Consider the following 20995-nt stretch of genomic DNA (forward strand, 5'->3'; position numbering starts at 1 on the left):
ATTCATGACAAATGTTACATAAATTTCATAATTCATACGTTCCCAAGACGCCTGGAATCTGAATAATGTTTTAGGTATGACACTTTTATTAACTAAGTCATTGTTTATACAATGGAAACTACCATAGCATACAAACCCAACTTACAAAACAAAACAAATTCAAGTATAAAGTAACAACAGCTCAAAATAATACAAAATCTATTTTTATAAAGTCAATCCTGAAACCAAAAACACAAAAAATTCACTTTTAAATATACAGTGTTAAGTAAGCCCAGATAAGGTGAAACCCACAGATGAGAACATTACCGTAACAGTCAAAGTTCTTTAAACAGCAATGGTCATTTTCTTTACAGTATGCAAATAAAAATGCCACAAGAGGTCTAGTTTGTTCAGCTATATTACTACTTTGTGTGTTGGCTACATCCTGACTTAACATCGAAACAAAACGAGTCATCAAAATATCCTGAGATGGAATGTGCAAGAACTAAGAGGTTCACTGCTGTTTGGCATTAGTCTAAACAACTCACTACTTAACATCTCTCGCCTAGATCGGTTGACACTGAAACAAACTTCTAAACTACAGAAATACAAAAATCATTATGTTCACCGAGATTAACCTAGCTCAGCCTTGTGGACAACAGCTACCTGGGTCAGTTTTCAGTGGGATGTCGGAAGACACTCCTGGGTCTCTTGTGCCAGAATGCAAACTTTAATGGAGACACATACCTGCCATCATTAAAGGTTTAATGCTAACATTTGCAGCAAAAACAATGTCATGGACTCATGGAGAGATCCGCTGCCGCGCATTAGGGGTGCTCGGCTGTGTTAGTGCTGTGCCCGTTGAGGTTTCCTGGAGTGGACTCCTGTGAGACTGGGCCGGCGATGTCTTCGATGCCATCAGCAGATGTGCCTGTGGGGCTGCCAGGGGAGCCACAGCTGTCCCGCCGATGGAAGGCTTCACATAAGGGCAGGTCGGCACCATCCCACAGACTGTAGCTTTCCAGAACAAAAACCCAGGTACAGAATCAGCATGGGGGGAGGGGGTGCTTGGGCACACACACACACACACACACACACACGTAGATCCACCTGAGAAGATGGATACAGCTCACACCAACAGACACATGCATACGAAGCAGGGAGAGAGCGAACGAAAGAAGAGCTACCCTTAGAAATATCAAGACAAAAAGTGTCCAGGCCTAAGAATTAACTGTTGTACTTCCATTACAAGTGGTATAATATTCCTTTTTGAACAGAAGGTGGCATCTTTCACATGTTCCTTCTACAATGGTGCAATACTTATATTTACCTGTAGTTTTTCATTTTTTCATTGGGTTATTAGCAGAGGGTGAAAAATTGGAAGGACTGATGTATATCAGGGGCATTATCAAATTTAAGCCAATCTGCAAGTGCTAAATGTTCCTTTGGGTAACAGTTCAATGCTACACAAACCAAAGGGAGATGTTGAAAATGTAGAAGAAGAGAGAGATTTAAAAACTCAAAAGCCTGTGGAGAAAAAGGCGCCAAGAATTAGCTGGAGGATTTCTGACGAGGAAAAAAAAGACAATAAAACTTCTCATTCTATTTTATTTCACTCCCAAAATGTGAGTGGCGCTATTTAAAGCTGATACAAACAAGACATTAATCCGTATTAAATATAAACCATCTACTTTGATAAACTTCAAGTACATGTAATTTTTAAATGACCTGGTGTATAATGATGAGTTACTTTACAGCAGACAAAAACCGACACTCTCATAACATACTGAGAATGCACTAAGCAAGAAAATTATATAGTCCAAATGTATGTTGCCAAAATCCACATGGGAAAAACATCCAGTCAAAGAATTATGTTTGAACTAAAAATGGAATGAAACAGATCAGAGCATCTTGTTGAAGTATAATGGCAAATCAATATAATACTTAGCCAAAACGTTATTTACCTTTAATTAATAATTTTCCCCATGGGGATCAATAAAGTATCAATTACCTTAAATCTTTGAAAGGAAAAATAATCTAAGACATTTTTTTTATAAAAAACTTTACAGTAAACATACAATGTAGTTTATGTGCTACATTAAAATTCACTTTACTTTTCAATTAAAAAAAAAGTCTTGAAATGGCATTTAATCAACTTTTCTATTAAATGGCAATATCAAATTGATTTACCATTTAGTTGCAAACTAAGAGCTACCAAAGAACACTTTCCCCTTTTCTCCAGTACAATGAGTAAAAAGTGTAAAAAACTATAAATATGAATTTTGAAGGTGCAATTCCTTTATACGTAAAAAGATTCACTGCAAGATCAAAGCTTTCTAGTGCTATGTTATATTTTCCAGGTAATATAAGGATTATAATTCAGGTCTACACAAAAATCAGAGTTTAATCTATAACATTCTGATAAACACGAGTCATTTGCAAGTGTATGGCTTTGTTTTCATACTGCATCTCAGAAACTTCGCTTTACTTCGTAACTTTGGCTTACATGCCTTGAGCACAACTTCTCCAAGGCAAAAATTAAACATCTGAAGGTGAGTTCATTCTTTTTCTTAACTGATGGAGAAGCTGCATGTTTGAACATGCAGAAATACAAAAGTAGGTATAAACTAACAGTTTGGTTGATTTATGTATAAAATTGTTTAGAAGTGCTCACAGAAAATGAGAAATCCTACTTCAAAACATTGGCCTTGTCAAACATACTGTGAGCAAGGCACATTTTTTTGGGTTTCAGTACAAATGGGAATTAAGACTCAGTGAATTCCCTTAATCTCCTTTGACTTGGTGCTCTGGAAGGCATTTATTTACACTAGAACAACTGTGATACGAGTCTGTCTTGCTTCAACTCTTGATTAAGGTTCTATAAACGTGCCCACCGTGGGCTTTCTTCAAATTACATATTTATATTAAATTTTATACATTCTTTAAAAGGCACAAAGGGGCATAGGTATAGCCAGGGGGGTAATAGGTATGTACTCTGACTATGAGCCTATTTGTACCTGGATGAGTAATATTCTTCCTCTAGCTCGTACAGGTCAATTGCAATCTCATCACGCAGGGCGGTGAGTTTCTTATCGCACTCTTCCTGCAGGGTGCGCAGCTGCTGGTTACGCTGGCTAATGGCCTCATTCACTGACGGGAAGTCATTCAGGATCAGGAACTGTTTCAGGTCTGACACCAGCTTCATCAGTGACTCCCCAGCACGTACCTGTGCAAGCATATTTAAAAATAATAATCATCAATATCCACTACAGCATCCATGGTAAACCGAAAGTTATTGAGCACCTAATGAATTGAAGACCTTGCAGAGGAAGGATATCCTGGATCTAGAAATCCAACGGTTTTGGAATGATCAGGAGGCTTGGTTACTGAGTAGATAAATGCTAAAATGTAAAGAACCTAAACACAAGATTAGGCTAAATGAACCAAGCTAAAAATCCAAAATCTTCTAACATAATACCAGTACAAACTGCTTAGCATTTACGATCACTCACAATATTTGCTGCTCTGACATGCATCTCATAATGGTCCTGTTCTCCCTGCGTTGCCCTGGAAACCTGGGTTTCGTCCTCCACCTGAAATTTTGAACAAACATTTCAGAAGAATATGCATTTATTTAATAAAGCTTTATCTTAGCCGTCTTTTAACACACCCACCTTTGCAGTTTTGATGATCTCCGTAAAATTATCTAGAATGGACCTTATGTCATCCTTCAGCCTCTTGTTGTAGGACTGAAGGAGAGTTTCCTTGCTTTGCGGGAGTACTCTTTGCGTGGACATCTTCAGTAGCTACGATACTGTAAAAAATTCCCCGATAAGTTAATAAATAAGAAGGCGCTTGGTAAAGCGCCAAGTTCTCATAAAGCAAGCATCCTACGCAAAGCCGTAGCATCAGATACCATTGCATAATTAAACCGTACCAACTTCAGCTATTGTGAAACATACTAAATGTAGTGTTAATTCATCGATTTCTTTCAGAATGATCATAAAAAGGCACAACGTACCTTTCAATTTACACAAATCCATATAGAGGTATAAATTTGAGACAGTACATTCCCGAAACGTAGGGAAAATTGTCGGTACCGGAACCACCCACAATGCCACAGGGCTTCTTCCTTTGACGTAGGCGGATGTTGTCAGTACTTAAATTACCCACAATGCTTTCTCCTTCCTTTTCGTCTGATCTAAAATGGTGAGTGTGTGTGTTTTTTCCATAGGGTGAAAGACTCGGCTTTCAATCTCTGAACATCCAGTTTATGCCACTTTAAAGATTCAGGAATATCATCATATCGCGCGGGGAATACATTGTGCTTAATGTTACAATAAATATTATTTGGAAATTTTTCAGACAAAGTCGTGAAATACACTGCTCAACTCAAACATGAACTGTAACTGTACTTTGGTAACATGTTTCGTATTCAGAGGAATAAATGCGGTGTTTTAAACAAAGTGCCTTGTCGTTTCGCCTTTCTTTAATTATGCAAAAGTTGTACGTGAAGTTGCTGGTTACAGCCCACGTAGGGGGTTTGGGCTGCTGAGGCGGACACACGTTTTCTCAGGTCTTGTTTGTACCTTTATTGATAGACTGCGTGTTAGAATTAGGATAGTAGCGTTGGCCTTCAGTATACTGCTTAATTTCCGGTTAATGGGATTTTCTGTTGAATGGCTGCTGCGATGATGCTTTGAATTTCTTCACCTGAATGACTGTGTGGAGTAAAAACGAGCTTTTTAACACTGAGCTTCGGCCAAGCGTGTAACGGCTTGGATTCGTCTCTGTTCATATGCGATGGAGAGAATAACTGCGTCTTCTTTACGTCCTGGCAGCCGAAGGGGAAAAAGGCTAAGGGGAAGAAGGTGGCCCCGGCCCCCTCGGTGGCCAAAAAGCCAGAAGTTAAGAAGGTGGTCAACCCCTTGTTTGAAAAGAGGCCCAAGAACTTTGGCATTGGTAAGTAACCTGTGGTGTTAGTTTGCCATGAAGTGTTTTTGTGGTACAAAGCATTGAAGACATGATGATGTGCAGATGATGCAAAGAATATTTGCTATCTTATTTGTTGTGCTGACAACCAACCACCAAGATCGCTGATGCACATTTGTGCTAAGCGACTTTAAAATGCATTTTACGCTAATTTGATCACTAGTAGAGTACATGTTGTCTTCGTAGGTCAGGACATTCAACCCAAGCGTGACCTGACACGCTTCGTGAAATGGCCCCGTTACATTAGACTTCAGCGACAGCGTTCAATTTTGTACAAGCGTCTGAAGGTTCCACCTTCAATCAACCAATTCACTCAGGCCCTGGATCGCCAGACGGGTAAGAGTGCTTTTGGAGTATCGCGGTATTGGGATGTCTTCCACTTGTGATCATGTTGTCTAGATACTGTCTTGCATTTGTTGTTGGTGGATGCTGTGTGGATTCTGCATTGAATGCTACAGTAGACGGGTAATCTGGCTTCTGATCTTTCAGCGACACAACTTTTCAAGCTGGCCCATAAGTACAGGCCTGAAACCAAGCAGGAGAAGAAGCGTAGGCTGGTGGCCCGGGCTGAGCAGAAGGCTTCTGGAAAAGGAGATGCCCCAACTAAACGACCACCTGTTCTCCGTGCCGGTAGGTTTGTGTGACCTGGCATGAAGGACCCACTCCTGTAGCTATACTCTATGGTTAATATTTTTCCCTACTATCTGGTATACCCGTATTATCTTGGGCTTGAATTGGTCACATTTCATTTGCTTTGACCACTCCTTACTCGGGCTAAACAGTCTCACCTAAAGGTACTTTTTAGATGATATGGTAAAGTGGTCAGGCTAAGAACATGCTTAAGTTGCTGGATGTTTCAGGTGTGAATACTGTTACCACTCTGGTGGAGAGCAAGAAGGCTCAGTTGGTTGTCATTGCCCATGACGTGGACCCCATTGAGGTATGGGATCTTACTGACCATTTCAGTTTCTTGCTTTGTGTTGCACTAGAATTGAATATTTTGTGTATTTGAACGAAGGGGCACATGACAGTAAAAAAAAAAGCTGTACAACAGTTGCCACCAGATTTGAGGACAACTTGCATTTCGGCCAGTTTTCAGCATAAATTTTAGCTGAATGTAAAGGATATTCGTTTTCCCAAGGATTGCTGATCTTAGCTGAAACTCACAAATTGTACGATTCATTAAGTTTTTCCTTTGTCATTGTGCTAATGAAAGTAGTGTTAACCTCTGCTGAAGAGACGTAACTTCGTACATCAAGCTAGAGTGGCTGAATGTAACGTGAGCACGTTTGGGCAACAGTTATGTTAATTCTCTCAACGAATACCTCTACAGCTGGTCGTCTTTCTTCCTGCACTATGCCGGAAGATGGGAGTCCCCTACTGTATAGTCAAGGGCAAGGCAAGGCTGGGTCGTTTGGTTCACAGGAAGACCTGCACTTCTGTGGCCTTTACACAGATCAATCCGTACGTAAAGACATCCATTTGCTTTAGATATTAATTGCTGAGAATGTACTGTTTTTTTGGGCCTTTTTGCAATGATGTCTGAATTTCTTCACCTGAACAACCATGTTGTTTCAAATGAGCTTTTTAACCCTGAGCAAAAGGTCCAAGCTCAGAGCACCAATTGGGATGCTTGTCATGAACCATGCTAACTTTGCTATTGTATTACAGTGAGGACAAAGGAGCTCTTGCCAAGCTGGTTGAAGCCATCAAGACAAACTACAATGATCGATACGAGGAGGTAAGATCCTTACCAGCTGGTTAAATAGTGGGTTGGGAATGTGCCACAGCCCAGTCAACTGTGCGGTCAGGATCGGGTTTGTGAAGTGAATGCCATAAGTGAGACTTGACCCACTGTACACAACAGGTTTAATTTGAAATTGCTAATATCAGACTAATTCTCAGATGAACAAACCTTTTGCAATGATGTCAGAATTTCTTCACCTGAAAAACCATGTTGTTTCAAATGAGCTTTTTAACCCTGAGCATAAGGTTTAAAATCTGAGATACCACTGACCTATAAATGAACTTTCATTTTGATATTCTGTAAATTGTACTGGCAAATCCAAGCTATTCAGACTTAATATTAGGGAAATGCAAGAGCTACCCTGCACAACGGTCAAGGTTTTCATGGTCTGGACCCCCTTTTTGCAATCCTAACGTTAAACTTCTCTCGTCAGATCCGTCGTCACTGGGGAGGTGGCATCATGGGCCCCAAGTCAACGGCTCGTATTGCCAAGCTGGAGAAGGCGAAGGCCAAGGAATTGGCCACAAAACTGGGCTAAATACACAATGTGTCCCCTTTTCATTGTGTATATAATAAAGAGGAAAAATCAATGGCTTGCTTGTGCCACTGGGTGGAACTTTATTTGCGGCCTTCATACACATCATGTACATGCATTGATCGAAGTGCCCCGATGACTTAGCCTGTCGCGTGTTACGGGCTCCAAGTTGGTTGGAAGAGGGATGTTGGATCCTGTTTATCATGACCTACTGCAGGGGCCTGCTATCTAGCACTGTGGATTATTACGTGACAGTGACAAGTAGGCAGGCATTCTTTATCTGAACCCCTAAATGAATTTATTCTGCAGTAGGTCAGCATATGCATCATGGCTTTAACAGCCCTGATTATAATTTCAGTAAATAAGTAAAGTGATTGCTGCTGGTTTGTAGCAAACATATGTACTATGTCCATAAAAAGCAGAAACCATTGAAGTTGAGGATGGTCCAAATTTAAAGCGAGATGGTTAAATTGTCAGTTCACACTTACTAGTTTCTAGCACTAGGGAATAGATTTAAAGAATTATGAACTGCAGTCCCTTTTAGTTCTGAAAACAAGACAACTATCCATTCAGGTAGTGAGAAGAGGACTGTGCCTTCCTGGCCTGGAGCGTAGACCTAGATGTGTCTAGCGTGATCTTGCTAATTAAATCTACAAAGACTTCAGGTGTTAGAGAGGCACCCGCTTGATGAACTTGGTGTACCACATGTACGAAGTGGCCAAACAAAGGCCGTACCTGTGAAGGAAAGGAAGAAACATTTGTGAAGCTGAAGTAATGCAAACAAACTAAAACAAAGAATTACAGGCTCACCATGTCACTATGTACTGCATGTGCTCGTTTCTGAGGGTGATGCGTGTCTGCCCCCCAATGGGTCCTCCAGGAATTGTGCTGGCTAAAGAAGTAACATTTGTTACTCTATCTGCTCAATTCAAGGTTGAAATGAAAGATGAGGGAACTTGCTTACCAAGCTCAGCATCAATGAAAATGGGTTCTGCTCCGGTGACCTTGGTCATTGCTTCCAAGTCCCGGAAGTGCCATCGGTTCCCCTCAATGTCGTTATTTGGCACAAAAGGCTTGCGCTGTTCTGTTAACCTGACCACCCCAACCAAGTCCACTTCACCTTCCACCTAAAAGACAAGTGTGGGACCTGCTAAAGGCCACAAAAGCTGAACGCTAACAGATGTAGCTGTGGTACCACATTTAAATTCTTTTTACCTGTCCTTTCATTCTTGTTTCTGGTTTAACCTTCTTCTTTGGAACATAACCTCTGTTGACCAGAATTGTAATCCTGTAAAATTACAGGGAAAAAGTTAAATCTGATCATGCTCTAATTATTCACAGCAACAATGTGTCGAGTGCCTTTGTAATAGCAAATATATAAACCAATATAACAGATGGGATAATGAATATTTAGAGGTATTTGGTACAACAGAATTTAGAACAAATAGCTTTCTATATTTAAAATATTATACATATATTGTGCAGATGGAAATCAAATATAGGACTTCCCCTTGCCTCAGGCCCCATGTTTGCTGGGATATGCTCCTAGTAAATAACTACCTAGCTCTGGATATGAGGCAGGTGGATGGATTGACAGATGTAATGAGCACGCTCAGAGCTCATACCCCAGGTCTGTGCAGTGGAAGGGAGTGATGACATTGGCGCCCGATTCTCCACTGGATGTGAGCCTCCCCGCTTCTCTGGCTTCACGTTCTGGGTCGACCGGCGACCTTGGCATGATGTAAAGCTCCTTCGAGTGGTCAAAGCACCCACGCACTTTCACACGCCGGTATTCTAGTTTGCTCAGTTCAATTTGACTGAAACAGTGATCACAAAAATGCAACATAAAATCAAACTCACAGGCTGAAATGTCCAACAAAATGACAGCAACCATATCTGCATACACACTGCTATCTTGTTGCATACAGTGTCAAATTTCTATACTGGTCCTTTAGGTTGTTTGCTTTCATATGGCTACACTCTTAAAACACACTTAGCTGCTAATTAGCAAGATTAGAAGATCATAGTGTCCATCCAACACTATTTATATTATTGTAAGGGCTTTAATCATTTTCAGTTTGGCATCTTATGTTTCTGAAGCAACCAGCTGGTCAAAGTTCAATGGCTCTTACTCAGTTGGCAGGTCTATAGGCTCAGCGGTGGTCAGACGTCTCAGGTCTTCAATCAACTGTAGTTTCCATTCCCTACGTCTCACCTACATTAACACAGAAACTGGTTTCATACAGATAGAACTTAACATGTAATAACTATAGCTAATCAGTAGCCTTGCTATAAAAGAACATTCCAAAAGCATTAAAAATCTGGTTACTTTGCCAGTATAAAGACTATTTGTGATTATCCTTCTGTGATGACTCTTTTCCACCTTACAGCTATATAGACTGCATACCTGCCAAGTCCCAAGGCCAAATGTGGTGACAGGAATGAGCAACAGAAACCATTTCAGAAACGAATCTTCTATTTTTTCTGTCTCAGCTGCTGAAGAATTTGACTGTCGGACGCAGTAGATATTCTTCCCTGAATACAGAAATATATGACTGACCATTAAAAGGGATTTAGAAAAGGCCGCTAAAAGGGATCAGAGAGTTATTTGGCAGGGAAATTATGTCTGCTGGGGTTAGGGAGTTTGATGCTACTTGCGGAGGTTACGTCTTTCTGTTAGGGTCAAACTGCCAAACACAGGTATGGGTATGGCCCGTACTGCAAAGACGTAATATTTTATAGAAGCTACAGAGAACAGAAGATACACAGAAAGGGTAAAGAGACCAATATCAGGCCGTGGTCAGACCGAAGAAACTACACAGATAATAGTCACTTACTGCTTAAAAGTTTCAAATGAACCCTCTGCCCAAAAAGACTCCTCTTGCTGAGATGAACAAGGTTGGCCTTTTAAGACAGTAATGTGCAATATTTAAAATCGCTATCCAAATATAAAGCATTTTAAGAAGTTTTTAAATGCACCAAAATCAGAGGTCTTCATTTTGAAATTGAGTCACCGGGCGTGTGATTTAATGTTAATCGTATTTAAGCTAAATTAGTTCATGGGCACTTTTATAAATGGAAAGCAGTTCGACACTTACATTGCTGCGTAAAACCTTGAAGAAGTTACCGGAATACCTCTGCATAAACTTCACAGTCACACTCATCTTGATAGAAATTATATTTCAATACGCACACGATCCTCGTAAATTGCTACAACGGACAGTACAATTATCTCGCTATATTGGTAGTTTGCTCAGTATATTGTAGCTTGTATTTGACGGCTCTACTACTTTGTAATATGGCTTTCGTTTTAGAGTGCGCATGCGTAACGTTGTGTCGTCACATTATAGGCTTACGAATCGAATACTGCATGGTGATCGTCAGTTGTAAGATGTAATAGTCTTTTTGTCCATTTTACGAGAATTGGAGAAAAGGTTGAGCTTGATTTTACTCTGTACTGTTTTTTATAAACTGAGAAGTGCTTCAAAATTATAAGTCTAGTTTCCCCTTGAATGACAACTGTAACTCTATTGCTCCTGCCTTGCCATGTGGGAAATGTGTCTTGCAGTCGGAAAGGCGTGCAGTTCGCAGTTTGCGTCCGTGTATCGACGTTTTGATTCAGTTTTGTAAGCTTCTCTTTATGTTTTCCTCCAGAAATGTTGTATAATTTACAGATGTTTCAATCGTAAAGTATACAATAGCTGTGCAATAAATATATTAGATTCTCGTATGAATACTGATAATTCCTAATCGCTGTTATGTTTTGTTATTTGTTAGAATTATGATAGTACCATCTCTACCAACGGATGAATCAACTAAAACAATAACGTTGTTCTATGTTTCTTTTAGGTCTCATTTTTCATGGCGAGTCTAGCTTCCAAGGACGTCTATTTTCAGAAATTGGCCAGTAAAGTTTGTGTTTCCCAGAAACACACACCACGGGAAAGGCCCTTCGGTAACGGCGCAATTCTTCACCCATTCTCTCTTTGTATTTGGTTTTATTTATAAGTAACTTTGTAATGTGATAGTATTTGTTTTATTATTGAAATTTGGCATTCTGCATGATACCTGAAGTCTGAAGGTGAACCTGTGTTGTACTTTTTAGTTCCATTTTGCAATGGAGCTAATGCAGGGCCAGCAAAGCAAGCGAAGCAGAAAAGCAAGCAAGACCGAACTAGAGGGAAAATGTGCAACACTGAGACGGAAGCAAAGATAAAACACAAGAGTACCACCCAGCCAAAAGAGACGGAAGCCTCTTCTGCAGATCAGAATGTATCAAAAGAGAATATCAATAGTAAATCAGCTGTCAGAACAGGTCTGTGTTAAAAAAAAAAAAAAAAAAAGTTTTTAGTAATTTTAATAGTTAATAAAGGCATACAAGTATCGGTTTCTTGTGTGCATAAGTGTATAGTAACAAATTACAATGCAGTTTTTAACCATCAGTTTCAAAAACAATTATATAAAAAAGGGATATTTTATTTGGGTAAATAGCTTGTTTTGCCATTTATAACCATACGTGTTATTTCTATTATCCTGTAAAATAATGCACATATATGATATACATATATGTTCATTATTTTATAATGCACATATATACATATATGTATATGTGCATTATTACATATATGGTATTCATACCCTGGGTCCTTATTGAGCTAGTATCGGAAAAATTCATTGCAGCGTCTTAAAGCACTTATGTAAGTCGCTCTGGCTAAGGGCGTCTGCCAAATACTGTAAATGTAAATATGAAGCTAATTTTGTCATTTCATTCTGACTTGTTTTATTAGAGGAGGTAGGTGATTCCAGAGACTTTTCTGCCGTTGACATTTTGCGTCAGAAGCTACATGAGAAGATTGAAAAGTGTCATGGCCATGTATGTATCTGCAGAAAGTTGTCTTTTCCTAAACAGCTGATTTTATATGTGTACCAACATTTGACTTGTCATTTTTCCTCCCTGTGTAATATTTAATCCATTCAAATATTTTGTCATCATTGTGTCCTCTGGATAGTGCTGTAGATTGTTCATCAGCTATGTTGTTTTGTGTTTTTTTTCTCTACATTTCAGGATGTCGGTAAGACTTCATCCGAGGCTCGGGAGAAGAAGCAACAGCGACGCAAACAAGAAAGAGAACGTAAGAAGAGGAAAAGAAAAGAGTTCAGAATGAAGAAACTAGCAGAGAAAATGGGCAAGGATGTAAAAATAGAGGATGAAGGAAGATCTGAAAATTCTATCATAGAAATATCTAGGGCTCCTGAAAAAGACTTAACCAGCCTAGTATACAACAAGATAGACGCAGGCAAAGAGTTCATGAGTAAAGAACAAATGAAGAAAGAAAAGAAGAAGAGTGTGAAGGGCAATTTGACTCCTCTAACAGGCAAGAACTACAAGCAGCTTCTGAACCGTGTTGAGGCACGCAAAGCCAAACTGGAAGAGCTGAGAGGCAAGGATGAGGCCAAGGCGAAAGAAATGGAGGAGAAGATGAAGTGGACCAACGTGCTGTACAAAGCAGAGGGCCTGAAGATTAAGGACAATGAGGACCTTCTGCGGGCTTCCCTGAAAAGGAAGGAGAAAATGCGTACCCAGAGGAAGAAACGCTGGGAGCAGCGCAGCACGCATGTTCTGGAGAAGATGCAGCATCGACAGGACAAGCGGCGCGACAACATCCAGAAGAGAAAGCATGCAAAGATGGAGAGGCGCAAGGAAAAGGCCCGCAAAAAGGGTCGTGTGCTGCCAGGGGACTTGGAGGGCTGAAACTGTAAAGGACAATGTGACACACTTTATGTGGTCAAAAGCTGCTGCAGAGACGGCAACATAAGATGCTACTTTGTTACTATCATAAGGACTTTTAAATAATACTGTGCATTTGAGGTTCAAAGTTTTCTGGTCCTGATTGTTCACCCTGCCAGTGTGGTGTCACAATTTTACATTCTGTCATTTACAGGCAAGATCTTATTTTAATTGAAAATTATTGGTGCAAAAGGATTTTTGGCTTTACTTTTGCTTGTGGAACTGTGTACAGAATGTATACCTAATGATGGGACAGTTTATGGTTACTACACAGAACATGAAATTATGTGCATGGATATTTTACAAAAAAAAAAATCAGTTGTGAACTTTGGCACATTCAGCCAGAAGCATATCCCAAGCAGTACGGAGCACCCTGAAGGAGACACCAGTCCATCACGGGGCACGTACGCGCACACGCCACAAGCAGTTTAGAGATGCCAATTATTCTAACGCTTGGTACAGCGAGAACATGCAAACTCCCCATACACATGCACCTAGTGGAGGAGAGAGTTGAGCCCAACCCAAGAGGTGTGATGTGAAAGTGCTATGAACAGGGTCGTGTGAGCGCTGGACCCAACGTCAAGCAAACCGAATTCAGAAATCTGGGATGGTGATAAGTTAGACATTAAATCTTGTTAACTTTAGAGAGTGTTTTTTTAATGAATACCAAAAGAAAATCAATGGCCATAATTTTGAGATATCTAAAAACCTAATTTGCTGCATATTAGTAATGGAATGTGACCAATCGATGATTATGCTGTCGTTACTCTTAAAAATTAAGTGATTTTGATAAAGTGTAGCGGATACCGTGGAGTTTAATGTAGGGTAGTTAACATGTTTTGTAATGAATAATATAGTGTAAATTGTTATGAATAGTATTAATCACTGCATAGCCCCTATGCGAGAGCTATACTTGCTTTTATTTGTTCATATACGTTTTTTCTAGTCCAAAACAATCAGATTTATCGATTGCCAATTTTACGGTTGAAATTAAAATTTCAGTGCACCTTTCTTTCGGGCTACTGCGTACTGGAGGACTAAAGGTTTCTGGCTTATGAGTCCGTCATGGGTATAGCTGTAATAATAACGCATAGCGGTCCTAATTGGTTATAGCTGTAATGACACATAGGAGCCCTGACGGGTTAAGTATAATAATAACGCACAGTGGTCTTAAGGGGTATAGCTGTAATAATAACGCACAGTGGCCTTAATGGGTATAGCTGTAATAATAACGCACAGTGGTCTTAATGGGTATAGCTGTAATAATAACGTACTGAGGTCCTAATGAATATAGCTGTAATAATAACGCACAACAATCCTACAGGGCGCACCGCCCATTGACCCGCCTGCACAGGAAATTACAGCCATAGCGACCAAAGTTCACGGGGAGGGACTTAGAGACGAAGTCAAACACCGACTCGCAGCCCCAGTGTCTTTATAAAAATGACACGGCAGTCTGCCTCTGGTATATAGAACGTTGGAGATACTGCAACGTATGTTATCAATGTAAACCAAGGTGAGTCATTTCAGCGGTTCTTTCTGAAACTGGCTTCTGAGTATGAGGCAGCACTAATTACGTGTACGTAAAATGCATATATTATATCATGTTCATAATTACTATTTTTGCCTCATGTTAGAGAAACGTGAAGAATTCGCACTGTTATGCTGAGAGCAGTTACTGCAATTGTGGTTGGCGTGTGTCTGAATAAAACAACTGTCAGTAAAATCCATCCTGTCAAGGTATGTGTATAAAAAAATAATCGGTCAGCTGTAGGAGGGGTGTTTCAGTTTTTATCGAATAAAAATACACCAGAGCTAGGGACACCCTGCCACGAATGTGTGATTGTATGAAAAAGCCTCATTTAGAAATAAATCAAATACCTGTAAAGAAATTAAACTACTAACCGGCGAGCGGCCGGGGGCGGTGCCGCAAAGGGTTTTTCTCTCCGGCTCTGGTGGTAGACTGTGTTGACTAACAAGTTGAATATGAAACACGTTTCAAAAGTTGAAAACTTTCTGTTTTGAAGAAGAGGAAATAAGAGCGGAAGAGAATAATGGGATGATCTTTCCGTGGCGAATAATAAGCAATGACAGTATCAACAATACGTTTAGTAAGGTTTTGCAAAGGGTGTTTACTTCCTCCATCCGACCCTTGAGCTACAGATGAACTAACATTTTACAGCTTATTTGCAGATTTTTCATTTACTATATACAGTGATAATAAAATCAACGACTAATCTATTCCTCCAATAATATTAATGTATGACGCAATTAACGTTTTTTTTTTTTTTTTTGCTTAGATAATGATGTCACGGCAGCTGCACGCGCGCAGAATTGAAGGAGTGGATAAAAATATTTGGTAATTACTTGCATGGTTACTGGCCTAAAGCACTACGGATATTTAAAAGAATTGCATATTAAATATATCGAGTTACATACTTTTTGTTCCTTTACAATAAATCTGCGACTGGTAACACTCTGTAGATGTTATGTAGAAAAAAAAAATCAAACGGTCGTTTATTTTGGGGTTTCATCCACCTGCACAATTTTTAGTGAACAGATAGCATCAATGTACCTTCAATTGTACAAAAATGTTCCTCAGAGTTTATGCACCTTAAAAGGTACAATTACCTTCAGCTATGGGTACAACTGGCCTACTCAGTCCCAAGCAAAGGTACAAACTGGAACCCTTTTTTTTGGAAGGTATGTTTCTGGCATGAGCTTTAAAAACGTTAAACTGTAGCAGTTATTATACCGAATAGAATATCCTTATGCATCCAAAATGATGCTGAATATGGATTTTCTCCCTATAATATAATATAATTCTGACATTCATATGGAAGTGCCTTATATCACAGTGTATATCCTGGTGTTTCCATCTCTTCCCACTCTGCTCACAGCTTATAATAGGTAACTCACACAATAACTCTGTACTCCTACAGACGACACTGGATAAGGTTCAGTTCTTACAGTTAATAAATAACCTCTTGCGTTAAGTAGAAGCCTGGTGAGCACGTCTCACATTTATCCTGCCTCATTACTCTGTAACCTTAAGTCCTGTGTACTGCAAATGTATATATTTTGGTGCAATTCTAAGATGTCACTTTTCTGTAAATCAGTGAGTATTGAAAGAAGGTTTAGATTGTATGCATCTTATTTGAAAGGATGTTGGTGACCCCTTATACTTCCACATTTTGAACCTTATTCTCTCAATATTTTGTTCTCTGTGCAACTCAGAAAGAAATGAGGAACAGCAGATATGCTCTAATTCCCTCCTGGCCACACGTGTGTTTTGGTCCTGGCAGGGTGGAGTTCACTCAGCTGGCAGCGGATTACAAGGCCGTGAACCTCGGCCAAGGCTTTCCAGATTTCCCTCCACCTGACTTTGTTCAGGAGGCTTTCCGTCAGGCTGTGAGCGGAGAATACAGGCTTCATCAGTACACACGAGCTTTTGTAAGTTCTCTGTTTTCTTATGTCGTATTTATTATAAGAATATTACAGAGTTGAACGATGTTCTGTTGCAAATTTAAATACAACAGCCATTTCCAAAAAAGTTGGGATGCTGTGTAAAATGTCCAAATATATATGCTTGATTTGAATTTGATGCCAGAATCGCGTATCAAAAACGTTGGGGCACGGGCAAAAAAAATGCTGGAAACATTGTGTAATGCTAAAACAAAACACCTGCTTCAATATCTCACAGCTAATTAGGCAAATTGGCAAAAGGTCAGTAAGATGATTGGGTTTAAGAAGAGCCTCGCAGAGAGGAAGAGGTTCACCACTCTGAAAGAATGCATGGGCAAATAGTGCAACAATTTAAGAATTATGTTCCTCAATGTAATATTGCAAGGAATTTGGTAATTTCATCATCTGCGGTACATCCATCCATCTATTTCCTGAAACCGCTTAATCCCAACTGGGGTCGCGGGTGGGGACCGGAGCCTATAGAACAATGGGAGCAGACAGGAACCAACCCTGGGCAGTCGGCAACACCCTGCAGGGCGCACACACTCACACAAATACAGGGCCAATTCAGACTCACCAATCAACCTGCCCTGCACGCTTTTGGACTGTGGGAGGAAACCAGAGCCCCTGGCAAAAACCCACACAAACACAGGGAGAGCGTGTGAACTCCACACAGGAAGGACCTGGGACCAACCCCAGGCCCTTCTTGCTGTGAGGCAGCAGTGCTAACCACTGCGCCTCCGCACTGTCTATGGTACATAATGTCATTAAGATTCATAGTATCCAGAGAAATGCCATCCAGATTACATTGTTCTGCCTGCAGTCCAGACCTGTCACCCACTGAAATTGGTGTATCATGAAATGGAAATATATGACCGAGACCCCAAACTGTTGAGCAGTTGAAATCCTATATCAGGCAAGAATGGGACATTTCACTTTCAAAACTCCAGCAACTGCTCTCCTGAGTTCTCAAACATTTACAGTATCGTTAAAAGAAGAGGTCATGTAACTTCAGGATAGTCATAGATGTTGCGACTACTCAGCATGCATACATTTTAAACCGGTTTCAGTCTGCATATTAGCCTGTTTTGGTGGAGAACTGCAGTGAAGTCACAAAGTGACAGGAAATAGTGTTACGCCCTCACAGGGTCATCCGCCTCTTGTGAAGATTCTAGCCAAGTTCTTCGGAAGGATTATGGGCCGGGAGGTCGACCCGATGGAGGATGTCCTGGTCACCGTGGGTGCATATGAGGCCCTCTTCTGCTCCTTCCAGGCCCTGGTGGACGAGGGTGATGAGGTAATCCAGATGCTGCTTCTTTAACGTCTGTTTTGCACCCTGATTTGTCTGACATTAACTCTGAAATTGATTTTCCCAGGTGATCATCATCGAACCATTTTTCGACTGTTACCAGCCGATGGTTAAAATGGCAGGAGGAAAACCTGTTTATGTCCCCTTAAGGCCCGTAAGTCCTGCCTATTATGATTTAATAAGCTCTTAATTCCTAACTGAATGGAAACCTCTCCCATCTTTTTAAATATGTAATTGTTATGAATTAGAGCTTAGGGTTTAAATTGATTTGTAACTTTTATCTAGGTTCATGGAAACTTAATTTTAAATGCATCTGCTTTCTTAGACAAAGGACAGATCTGTATCCAGTGCAGATTGGGTTTTGTCTCCTGACGAACTGGCCAGTAAATTTACACGCCGCACGAAAGCCATCGTTCTGAACACACCGAACAACCCGCTGGGAAAGGTGACGGTCTCGCGTGACTGAGGGCCATGCCAGTATGACACTCCTGTGGTTGTATTGATGATCACCGCACTCTGCCTTCGGCACTCCGACCACTACAGGTGTACAAACAGGAAGAGCTGCGGCTTATTGCAGACCTATGTGTGAAGCATGATGTGGTCTGCATCAGCGACGAGGTGTACGAGTGGCTGACCTACGATGGAGCCAAGCACATTAAAATAGGTGTGTCCTTTTTAAAACTGAATAACTGAATCACCCAGATCTCTATAAGACCTTACTAGGGTTTGAGGTTCTGAACTATGCTTGTATTGCTGTTTAATGCATTCATTGTTTTTTCTTAATTGTCTGTGCAGCTAGTCTGCCTGGAATGTGGGAGCGAACGATAACCATTGGGAGCGCGGGGAAGACCTTCAGTGCCACAGGATGGAAGGCAGGCCTCAGACAGACATCTGTTCAGCGGCCCTGTGTGTGGTTCTGCACCGCAGACTGTGTTTATATGATTTCTCTGGATTTCATGTTAGGTGGGCTGGGCCATTGGGTCTGGACCCCTCCTGACGCATCTGAAAACAGTCCATCAGAACTCAGTGTACCACTGCGCCACTGCTGCGCAGGTAACCGCACAGGAAATCTCTTATTGCGTAGCTCTTTTTGAACAATAATCAATAAGTATTTATACCCAATCATCTTGCTGACCTTTTGGAAATTAACCTAACTAGTTGTGAGATATTCAAATCAAGTTATTGATTTTGATTTATTTTCCCATTCTTGTTTCCTTGTATATTGGTTACTAAAGAGTTTTTAATCGAGACAACATCAGGCTCTCAACATTTGCACGTTGGTACTTCTTATGTGGAATAGAGATCATTTTGTGGTATGTGGATACTCACTTCCTGTCACGTGACCTGCCGCTCAGGAGGCGGTGGCCCATGGATTTCAGAGAGAGTTTGATCACTTTGGGAGCCAGGAAAGTTACTTCCTCCAGCTGCCTGAAAGGCTTCAGCTGAAGCGCCAGAAGCTGGCTGCGTGCCTTTCGAACGTCGGTCTTCAGCCTGTCATTCCAGAGGGAGGCTACTTCATGATCGCAGATATTTCGGCCATGAGTAAGTACATTAGTGCCTTGCATGCATACATGCTAGGTTCTGTTTAGCCTGGAGAGGCTTGAGTCGGGGTTAAAAGCAAGTATTTTTCTAAGCATTTGTGCAACTGTTGCTTTATTGGATGTGGCGTTTAATATTTTCTTCCTTTTTCTATGGGTAAGAGGTAGATCTGCCAGATTCTACAGCACAAGATGAGCCGTATGATAACAGGTTTGTGAAGTGGCTCATGAAGAATAAGGTAAACACACCCATTACTTTCCAAATCACTGATCTAGATCAACCTAGATCTAGATCTATGCAAAGCAGAAAGGGCAGTAGGTCATAGAAATAGGCAATGGCGTCCAGCATTGGTTAACTTAAAGCAAATCAACAGAAAATACACACATTAGCTTCTGTGAACTTATAAGAATTCTCATTTGCTCTTTATTCAGGTTTGGGATTTTTGTTTTTATATGACTGCCCCAATAATGATTAGGGTTACTACCAACAACATAGTAACCCAAGCAGTTTATATGGGAATTTATTTTTCTCTTATATCTTTTTTATATTACCTTTTAAAAACAATGTATCCCTTTTGAAAGGAGGGACGTGTGGTATAAATATTCTGTATTAGCTACAGTATTGATTTACGTGAGGTGATGTTCACATGCTTTTCTTGTTTGAACAGGGCTTAGCCACCATACCAGTGTCTGCTTTTTACAGTCCAGAACACTGTAAGGATTTTGAAAATTACATAAGGTTCTGTTTCGTCAAGGTAAACCTCTCCAAGGACTTGAAATGACTATAACAGTGTAAACCTTCTTCAGAGGCAGTGACGTCTTGTGCTTTCTGTCTAACAGGAGGATTCAACCCTAAATGCAGCAGAAGAGATTCTTAGGAAATGGAGTAAAAGCAAACTGCAGATGGAGTAGCCAACCTTCACTCACGCTCCTGAATTACCCAGCATTAAAGGGACAATGTTAGTCAGTGTCTACACACTCCTGAGAATGAAGAGTTGTCAGTTTATACTGCAAAACTGGTCAAAGATTATTTTGGCAATATATTTTATGATGTGTGCTATTTTAACTTGTACAAGAAATATTGCACTATAATTGTGAAACTACTAACCTAATCTCAGCTGTAGAATTAGTAAATCAATTCTCAGGCAAGGCTTTTTGAAAGGCTTGTTCTTTATTCTCTGGTACATGATTGAGTAAAAACCTATTGTCAGGTCAGTCTAGTTTTAAATGATTGTTTGCTACCTCTTAATGGGATGGGAACTCAAAGTTTGACAATTTTCTTGTCATTTCTAAAGGTTAAGATTCATTAAAAAGTATCATTCTAAGTTAAAATGTTTATGTCAGTAAAGTTGATGGGTGTCATATTTTTGGATTCTGCTATATTTTAAACTTTAGCTTTTTTAACTTTAGGTGTTTGAATGTACATTTAAAAACAATTTTCTCTCAGGTAGTACCCTATAGGTGAGCTAGACTGCACAACAAATGCCTATGTTGCCTCACACTATGAATGGTGGCAGTTTTGAGACTGACCCCAGCTTGATTCAGCTCTCTTTATGTGAGTTTCTGCTGTAGATACCTTGACTCAATTCAGGTGGAATGATCAGTTTAACTTACCTCAAGCAGCAGACCAGCTGTGAACTAC

The 20995-nt window shown here is 40.3% G+C and overlaps 5 protein-coding genes and 4 non-coding genes across 15 annotated transcripts; 7 read left to right on the plus strand and 2 right to left on the minus strand.

Annotated features, from left to right (window-relative positions):
* Positions 1-63: 63 nt before the first annotated feature.
* med22 (mediator complex subunit 22) lies at positions 64-4134 on the minus strand. Of its 4 annotated transcripts, XR_007399012.1 has the most exons (6): positions 4001-4134; positions 3654-3793; positions 3492-3572; positions 2997-3205; positions 1310-1506; positions 861-996 (listed from the first exon to the last, which is right to left on the minus strand). XR_007399012.1 is itself a non-coding variant. In XM_049020750.1 (5 exons), exons 2-5 carry the CDS (start codon positions 3774-3776, stop codon positions 807-809), a joined length of 597 nt encoding a protein of 198 aa, XP_048876707.1. In that variant the 5' UTR covers positions 3777-3793; positions 4001-4134; the 3' UTR covers positions 64-806. The 4 variants fall into 4 exon arrangements, 3 of the variants coding, with proteins under 3 accessions (XP_048876707.1, XP_048876706.1, XP_048876708.1); XM_049020750.1 differs by lacking the exon at positions 1310-1506 and having other exon boundaries at positions 64-990; XM_049020749.1 differs by lacking the exon at positions 1310-1506 and having other exon boundaries at positions 64-996.
* A 14-nt stretch (positions 4135-4148) lies between these two features.
* rpl7a (ribosomal protein L7a) lies at positions 4149-7308 on the plus strand. Its single transcript, XM_049020759.1, has 8 exons — positions 4149-4188; positions 4821-4941; positions 5158-5307; positions 5461-5601; positions 5832-5911; positions 6305-6435; positions 6643-6712; positions 7152-7308. The coding sequence occupies exons 1-8, from the start codon at positions 4186-4188 to the stop codon at positions 7254-7256; spliced, it is 801 nt and encodes a 266-aa protein (XP_048876716.1). The 5' UTR covers positions 4149-4185; the 3' UTR covers positions 7257-7308.
* LOC125746918 (small nucleolar RNA SNORD36) lies at positions 4666-4739 on the plus strand. Its single transcript, XR_007399095.1, has one exon. It is a non-coding gene; the product is annotated as a small nucleolar RNA SNORD36 (small nucleolar RNA).
* LOC125746919 (small nucleolar RNA SNORD24) lies at positions 5012-5083 on the plus strand. The gene has a single exon (XR_007399096.1). It is a non-coding gene; the product is annotated as a small nucleolar RNA SNORD24 (small nucleolar RNA).
* Positions 6502-6573, plus strand: LOC125746916 (small nucleolar RNA SNORD36). The gene has a single exon (XR_007399093.1). It is a non-coding gene; the product is annotated as a small nucleolar RNA SNORD36 (small nucleolar RNA).
* Positions 6890-6961, plus strand: LOC125746917 (small nucleolar RNA SNORD36). The gene has a single exon (XR_007399094.1). It is a non-coding gene; the product is annotated as a small nucleolar RNA SNORD36 (small nucleolar RNA).
* A 4-nt stretch (positions 7309-7312) lies between the features above and the next one.
* On the minus strand, positions 7313-10579 carry LOC125746594 (surfeit locus protein 1). The gene is made up of 9 exons (XM_049020758.1): positions 10352-10579; positions 10091-10157; positions 9661-9788; positions 9386-9468; positions 8879-9070; positions 8469-8541; positions 8218-8380; positions 8064-8145; positions 7313-7988 (listed from the first exon to the last, which is right to left on the minus strand). Exons 1-9 carry the CDS (start codon positions 10415-10417, stop codon positions 7922-7924), a joined length of 921 nt encoding a protein of 306 aa, XP_048876715.1. The 5' UTR covers positions 10418-10579; the 3' UTR covers positions 7313-7921.
* Positions 10580-10624: 45 nt separating this feature from the next.
* On the plus strand, positions 10625-13236 carry surf6 (surfeit 6). The gene is made up of 5 exons (XM_049020757.1): positions 10625-10879; positions 11103-11208; positions 11359-11568; positions 12041-12126; positions 12319-13236. The coding sequence occupies exons 2-5, from the start codon at positions 11115-11117 to the stop codon at positions 13003-13005; spliced, it is 1077 nt and encodes a 358-aa protein (XP_048876714.1). The 5' UTR covers positions 10625-10879; positions 11103-11114; the 3' UTR covers positions 13006-13236.
* Positions 13237-14193: 957 nt separating this feature from the next.
* kyat1 (kynurenine aminotransferase 1) lies at positions 14194-20685 on the plus strand. 4 transcript variants are annotated; one of them, XM_049020753.1, is made up of 14 exons: positions 14194-14557; positions 14679-14781; positions 15342-15400; positions 16347-16494; positions 17654-17803; positions 17883-17969; positions 18141-18260; positions 18359-18479; positions 18611-18687; positions 18779-18868; positions 19171-19357; positions 19516-19592; positions 20022-20108; positions 20194-20685. In XM_049020753.1, the coding sequence occupies exons 2-14, from the start codon at positions 14704-14706 to the stop codon at positions 20263-20265; spliced, it is 1353 nt and encodes a 450-aa protein (XP_048876710.1). In that variant the 5' UTR covers positions 14194-14557; positions 14679-14703; the 3' UTR covers positions 20266-20685. The 4 variants fall into 4 exon arrangements, with proteins under 4 accessions (XP_048876710.1, XP_048876713.1, XP_048876711.1 ...); XM_049020756.1 differs by lacking the exon at positions 15342-15400 and having other exon boundaries at positions 17638-17803; XM_049020754.1 differs by lacking the exon at positions 14679-14781.
* Positions 20686-20995: the final 310 nt, after the last annotated feature.

Source organism: Brienomyrus brachyistius, chromosome 7, assembly GCF_023856365.1.
Source record: "Brienomyrus brachyistius isolate T26 chromosome 7, BBRACH_0.4, whole genome shotgun sequence".
Taxonomy (NCBI): domain Eukaryota; kingdom Metazoa; phylum Chordata; class Actinopteri; order Osteoglossiformes; family Mormyridae; genus Brienomyrus; species Brienomyrus brachyistius.

Excerpts from the sequence above, each read along its gene's own strand:
- med22 (XM_049020749.1), bottom strand. The coding sequence starts at position 3,776 with ATGTCCACGCAAAGAGTACTCCCGCAAAGCAAGGAAACTCTCCTTCAG. Across the intron at positions 3,206-3,491 it reads ATGTCAGAGCAGCAAATATT|GTACGTGCTGGGGAGTCACT; the intron begins GTGAGTGATCGT and ends ATGCTTGCACAG. Across the intron at positions 997-2,996 it reads GAAGAATATTACTCATCCAG|CTACAGTCTGTGGGATGGTG; the intron begins GTACAAATAGGC and ends TGTTCTGGAAAG.
- rpl7a (XM_049020759.1), top strand. Across the intron at positions 6,436-6,642 it reads GCCTTTACACAGATCAATCC|TGAGGACAAAGGAGCTCTTG; the intron begins GTACGTAAAGAC and ends ATTGTATTACAG. Across the intron at positions 6,713-7,151 it reads ACAATGATCGATACGAGGAG|ATCCGTCGTCACTGGGGAGG; the intron begins GTAAGATCCTTA and ends TTCTCTCGTCAG.
- LOC125746594 (XM_049020758.1), bottom strand. The coding sequence starts at position 10,417 with ATGAGTGTGACTGTGAAGTTTATGCAGAGGTATTCCGGTAACTTCTTC. Across the intron at positions 9,789-10,090 it reads TCATTTGAAACTTTTAAGCA|GGAAGAATATCTACTGCGTC; the intron begins GTAAGTGACTAT and ends TTCTGTATTCAG. Across the intron at positions 8,146-8,217 it reads TTTCATTGATGCTGAGCTTG|CCAGCACAATTCCTGGAGGA; the intron begins GTAAGCAAGTTC and ends TTACTTCTTTAG.
- surf6 (XM_049020757.1), top strand. The coding sequence starts at position 11,115 with ATGGCGAGTCTAGCTTCCAAGGACGTCTATTTTCAGAAATTGGCCAGT. Across the intron at positions 11,209-11,358 it reads ACCACGGGAAAGGCCCTTCG|TTCCATTTTGCAATGGAGCT; the intron begins GTAACGGCGCAA and ends TGTACTTTTTAG. Across the intron at positions 12,127-12,318 it reads TTGAAAAGTGTCATGGCCAT|GATGTCGGTAAGACTTCATC; the intron begins GTATGTATCTGC and ends TCTACATTTCAG.
- kyat1 (XM_049020753.1), top strand. The coding sequence starts at position 14,704 with ATGCTGAGAGCAGTTACTGCAATTGTGGTTGGCGTGTGTCTGAATAAA. Across the intron at positions 15,401-16,346 it reads GGAGTGGATAAAAATATTTG|GGTGGAGTTCACTCAGCTGG; the intron begins GTAATTACTTGC and ends TGGTCCTGGCAG. Across the intron at positions 19,593-20,021 it reads AGTGGCTCATGAAGAATAAG|GGCTTAGCCACCATACCAGT; the intron begins GTAAACACACCC and ends TTGTTTGAACAG.